Raw genomic sequence first — 6,054 nt, forward strand, 5'->3', positions numbered from 1 at the left:
AAATAATAAGCTCCAGCTACCAGCTTAAAAAACAAGCTCCAGCTCCAGCTACTTTCGTCCAAACACACCCGATATAGTTTTAGAAAAACTTGCTAAAAATAGTCGGGAGTAAAACAATTGAAGACGTCTTCACGTGCTTCATTTTCATTTGTGTACAAACTACATAGGTCTCGACTCTCGAGCGTATTTTCCCCAAATTCAAAATCCACAAAGGAGGGAAAACCCAAAAAACAAAAAGATACTGTAAAAAAGTTCCCAATCCTTCTAACTCCTTGATGCCTCAAGACCCAATCTGACAAGTTTTCTTCAAATTACTCTACAATTCAACAGCAAATCTCAAATCTCAAAGCTTCAATTCCGTGTAATTCGTACAGATCTAACGCATAAATGGCTGAAACCCTAAGCCCTAGGCGTACAGCAGCCCTTAAACAAAGAGCACCCGTCCTATCACCGGAACGGCCTTTATTTCTCGGTTCAAACGATGACAAAATGGAGCGTGCTCAAGCACGCGCCGCCCGTGCTGCAGCAATTCGTAGGAAACCTGTTGCGTCAAATCAAGCAACCGATGCTTCTACGACCAATCCTTGTCTAGGTCAAGAACAAATTATGGAATTGTTCCAGAATTGCATCAAATTAGCCAGTGAAAATGTATGTCTATATACTTATAATAAAGTATACTTGATTGAGATCTGAAATGGTTTATTGATTTATTACTATTTTTTTTTTTGTTGGATTATAGAAAATTAATCAGAAGAATACGTGGGAGCTGAATTTGATAGACCATCTTTGTGATATTATTAAAGTTGAAGAAGAGAATGATGTCGAGACTAATTTTCAGAAGGTACGTTATTTGATTTGTTTATTGTTTGATTGAATTGCGGTGTATACTTTTGATTGTAATTTATATCTTTTTGTGTCGAATCGACTGTTGAATTATACTACTACAATTAGCTATGGCTTTACTAATTAAAGTTAACTGCACCGTTTATTATGGAGTAGCCTTTGACTAAGTTCCATCAATCTAGCTCATCAGCAAATAATTTGGTTAGAACCACATACACAGTTGTTACATACTGGGATACACATTAACATCACATAGCTTATTCTTACTGCAGGCAAGCTGCACCCTTGAAGCTGGAGTTAGAATATATTCAATGAGGGTTGATTCAGTCCATTCTGAGGCATATAAGGTTCTCGGAGGGATTAGTCGAGTTGCACAGGACTCCGAACAAGGTTTGTTCTAGTAGTTTTCTGATTATCTTGATTTCTAGATAATTTTTAGTTTTGGTTTTATGGTTAAATAAAAATAAATAGTCTAAGTAAACTTAGTTTAGTATAGATTAGGAAGAAGATAGCAGCTCAGATTGGTTTTTTATGTCTATCTGATATTTTGCTCTAATTCATAGTGCATAAAAGTGTAAAGTAGTAATGTTTTTATAGCACAATGTTATAACTTATCTTTTTTTATTCGTTGATATTAATTAGTATCACTATTTGGAGTCTCTTTCAAAAGCACTTATATCAACAAGTTTTATGTTAGTACCAGTTTGGGTTATGCTGTTATATAATCAGTAATGATTAACTTGGAATCATTTTATTGAAACAGACAATGCAGAGGAAGGAAACACTGACAACATACAAGTTGAAGGCACTTCGAGGAAGCAGAAAGAACAGAAGGTTTTTTCATTATATCATTTATAATGCTGATTAATTTGTGAAGTTTAAAGGTGGCAAAGTGGCTGGTTGGTTATCGGGTCAAAATGGGCTGTTTTTTTAGTGTAAGTAGGGTTGACCTGAAGCACTTTTATTAAAGAAAACTTAAAATCTTATACACGAAGTATGCTAGTGTGATATATGTTCTTAAGAATTATATTGTTACATAAGTTAACTACTTTTTAATAAATCGATTTACAAGATAGTATGCATTAAAAGACACTTTGGTCGACTTATGTTTTGTTCGATCGACTTCTCTACTTTTTACCAAATTTATTATATTAGACCTTTTAGTTATCAAAGATGAAACATAATCCATTTCGGTCACTCACAAGTAAGTGGGTCTAATTTGCCACATCTAGTGTAGTAGTTTAGATGAACTGATGAAATTTGGTTTGTGCAGTTGTCTCCTTTAACTACTTTGGAATCATCCTTTGAGGCTCTTAATGTGAAGAAGTTTGATGGTAGGGTTGTAAGTAACCAATATTTATTTGTATATATATTTTTAGAGTCTAACTCAAGGTATTGAATTTATCTATTTATTATCTAGTTGCCTTTGCTGTGGATCCTCTATATCATCAGACAACTGCACAGTTTGATGAAGGCGGATCAAAAGGTCTCTTGTTGAATAACCTTGGAGTGTATGGTGGATGCCGAATGGTTTTTGACTCGCTTGAAGTCCCTGTGAAGTGCATGTCATTATCAAATGATCATGATAAAACAGATACAATTGATATTTCTTTTGCCAGAGGTTTGTTTCTTTCTCAGAGGTAGTGAAATGGGCAGATCAGATGGGTAAGGTAACAGGTCAAAGGAGGTACTTTTGCGTACAAGTTGAAATATGTACAATTAAGCCAAAACACCTGTGTCCAAAATCTTGATGTTATGTGTATATTCATGGTAGTGGTATGTGTGAGTACTTGCATTTCGAAACAAAAAGATATTTTTTTTTTTTTTTTTACAATTATTTTGAGATAATGATTCTTGAGATTTCACTTTGGGTGCTGTTAGCGTCTGGCCTGTTACTCATTTGATCTGATAGAAATAAAACATTACCCAAAACACTCACTCACAAGTAAATGGCTCGAAATTGCCACCTTTATGTTGAGGAATACTTTTTTTTTATATAAATTATTTTTTCACTGTAGACTCCATTGAACAAATGGTATCAAACTTCTCAAAGAAACTTGAAATCACACCAACTCTCAAGCATATAGTCAATATGTTTGATGAAGATAATAAAAGACCAGCAGATACCTTTTCTTCCTGCCAAACGTCTGTTGAACCAGATTGTGAAGCTCATGATGACAACGAATTCAATGGTGATGGACACGATAACTCAGAAAACTTTGACTTCATTAATGACAATCAAACAAGTCTGAATGACGAGGGCACCTATGAGGGAGAAGATGAGCTCTTTATTCCGGTTCATCATGAGGTGCTTGATTATTCTACCTAGAGGTGGCTAAATGGGCGGGTTGGGCTGGGTAAGGGGTGAAATTGGGTACTTTATGATAAAGTTCAAAAAGCACTTTGTTGTTAAAAATATTATATACACATATACATATTAACATGAACAGTCAATCAGTATGTAAATTAAAATTACAAAATATTTAACATTTTAAAAAAAAAACACTAGTTCTTTTTCATGAAGAGGATATGATTTTGGACTTTGGGATACTTTTTGAGCCTGTTGGTCCAATTATTTTTGAGGAGATCTATGTTTTTTTACATTATACTTGTTGGATTTGTTATAGATGAAACATAACCTGTATCAACCTGTAAGTAAGTGGGTCAAAGTTCCCCTTTTCTCTATATGGAACTTTTTCTAGTGTTGAAGGAACCTACTGATATAGAGTTTATTTGCAGGATAACGAGCCATACGTTTCTCATGATGGTGATGTAGATGACAAATCCCCGAACGTTGACAGTTTTCTCTTCCTGAGCCTTGGTTTAACTGGAAAACAAAATGCCTGGGCAGGACCTGATCATTGGAAGTATAGGAAGACTAAAGGTAGCTTTCATTGCTAGAACTAATAGGCAAATGGGTCGGTTCAGTAACAGAGCAAAACGGGCGGGTTGGTTTGGCTGACCCAAAACATATATTCAAAAACTTTGGAATATTAATTATCATATAGTATAAAATCTGTTTCTTTTTAAGCTATTTCTTTCAAATTTTACATGTTGGAGATTAAACTGAACCTGAGTGTTGTATATATAGTCTCTTTTGCAGCTCCAGAAGATCCTGAAAAGGAAAGTGGGTCACCATTAATCCCTAAAAAACAGAGGAATAAGAAACAAGCTGAACCCGATATAGAATTTTTGAAAGCTTTGGAGTTGGACACTGACATGGGTAACATTTTTGCTCCTCCTAAAAATGCTAAAACATTATTGTTGCCTGCGAATAGAGAACCCTGTAACACAACACTTCCCGAAGATTGCCATTATCAACCAGAGGATCTCGTGAAGCTATTTCTTCTTCCAAATATTCTGGTGAGGATTCAATTATTTTAAGTATAATCACTTGTTTTTAATGCTTAGACCATAACTCTTTAATGGTGATTTGTTCATCTGTGTAGTGTCTTGGGAAGAAAGGAAGGAGGTGTTCCGGTAAGTTGACTTCTTCAATACCATTTTTGTTACTGATATCGTTGAATGAACAGTAATCCTAGTTTAACAATAAGATTATTATTCGAGCTTTATGTATGATATATAGATATATATATAAGATATAAGATAGTTGATGTATCTCTTTGTCAGATGAACCTACTCATGAAGAACAAGGGAATAATGAAACATATGCATCTTGGGATGATGAAGGTGGTCAATTTGATGACGGAAATGCTTATAGTGATGTTGAGGACTCAACTACACTTGTTTCTCAACCCAGACAGGTTTGTTCTGGACTAAATATGGTCTGAATGATACAACCTAATCGAGTGGCTGGCCAATTAAATCGTCTTTTTTTGGTTATTGGTGTATGGTGACAGTTTTTGGTATTTACTGTATGTCAAAAAGAACTAGTTCGAATCTAACTTGACCCTTGCATAATATGTAAAACAGGTAAACAAGATTGAAGTCGAATATGATAAAACATCTAAACAAGTTGATGTTCAGGCGCTTAAAGAGACTCTTTGGTCATCTATGCAAGAAACACAAGTAAGTTATCTTTTCAATCCTTGTCAGGTTAAAGTGGCAAGATGGGTAACTCAAAACATGTTTCTGTTAAAGAGGCACATTGTTTAGTACATATCAACACATTGTTTTACCTGTTCGAGATACAAATCAACCCGAATTGACCCATTCTTGTAGATAGGTCAAAGAGTCACCTCTACTTCCAACTCCAAGTGAATATTAGTTATAATAATCACTGGGATGATACAAGTTTGACTAATTTATTTAGCTTTGTGGGTACGAAGTATTAACATAAATAAATAGTAAAGTGGTATACAGATAAAGTCTTTTCCTGTTCAGGCTACACCAAAAAATATGTTGCTAGTGAGATTTAAACCATTTTGTGACAATATAAGGACCTCAAGTCCTCAACCACTAAGCTATCTTGTAATCGGTTTAACAAAAATAAATAGTGTATACACTTAATTAGTTTAAGGTGTGCATTATGGTGATATGTTAATGTTGTGGCTATTATGATTCAGGAGACGAAGACATTGTCTTTTAAGGATTTATTGACATCTTTTCCTGGTGATAAGAAACCGGCTGCTGCATCACTTGACATGATATCCCCACACCTCTGTTTTATATGTGTGTTACATTTGGCTAACGAACATGGATTGCGTATCGTTGGATGTGTTGACTTGGATGATCTCACTATAAACCTTCCCTGAAAAGTTGTATCTGGGGACACTAGTACTACTGTAACAGTTTAAGGATGGTATTTGTAGTTTTCATTTTGTTGCCAAATTGGATATTGAGAGAGAGCTCTTCTCTGTCTTGTTATATTTCTTATAATAATAACATGACTAATACTGTATGATTTAACCTTAGATTGTTTTGTTTTACCTGGTGTAATGTAAGTCACGTGAAAAACGATTTTCACGTTTTTATTAGCGTTTAACCCCAATTTTCTAAAACTAATTTTCATATTTGTGGTACATGTGCTATAGTAGCAGTGTAGCACTCTATATTAAATAGCATACTAAAAATATTTCTTCCCTATAAAATTAAATGAAATTCCCGTATATTAATAAGGGTGTAAACAAGCTGAGCCGAAGTCGAGTTTGGCTAGGCTCGAGCTGGGCTTGTTTAAATTTCAAAGGGCTCGGGCTCGAGCTTGGCTAGGTTTGAGCATAATATTTTAAGCTCGAGTTCCACTCGTTTGAT

General features: G+C 34.7%; 1 protein-coding gene across 1 annotated transcript; it reads left to right on the forward strand.

Moving 5' to 3' along the window:
• The first annotated feature begins 387 nt into the window (after positions 1–387).
• LOC139853955 (condensin complex subunit 2-like) lies at positions 388–5,647 on the forward strand. The gene is made up of 13 exons (XM_071843293.1): positions 388–648; positions 740–841; positions 1,116–1,233; positions 1,607–1,677; positions 2,117–2,177; positions 2,264–2,464; positions 2,862–3,151; positions 3,583–3,727; positions 3,935–4,206; positions 4,293–4,323; positions 4,474–4,607; positions 4,777–4,872; positions 5,370–5,647. The coding sequence occupies exons 1-13, from the start codon at positions 388–390 to the stop codon at positions 5,556–5,558; spliced, it is 1,971 nt and encodes a 656-aa protein (XP_071699394.1). The 3' UTR covers positions 5,559–5,647.
• Positions 5,648–6,054: the final 407 nt, after the last annotated feature.

Source organism: Rutidosis leptorrhynchoides, chromosome 1 (assembly GCF_046630445.1).
Source record: "Rutidosis leptorrhynchoides isolate AG116_Rl617_1_P2 chromosome 1, CSIRO_AGI_Rlap_v1, whole genome shotgun sequence".
In the NCBI taxonomy this organism is placed as follows: Eukaryota; Viridiplantae; Streptophyta; class Magnoliopsida; order Asterales; family Asteraceae; genus Rutidosis; species Rutidosis leptorrhynchoides.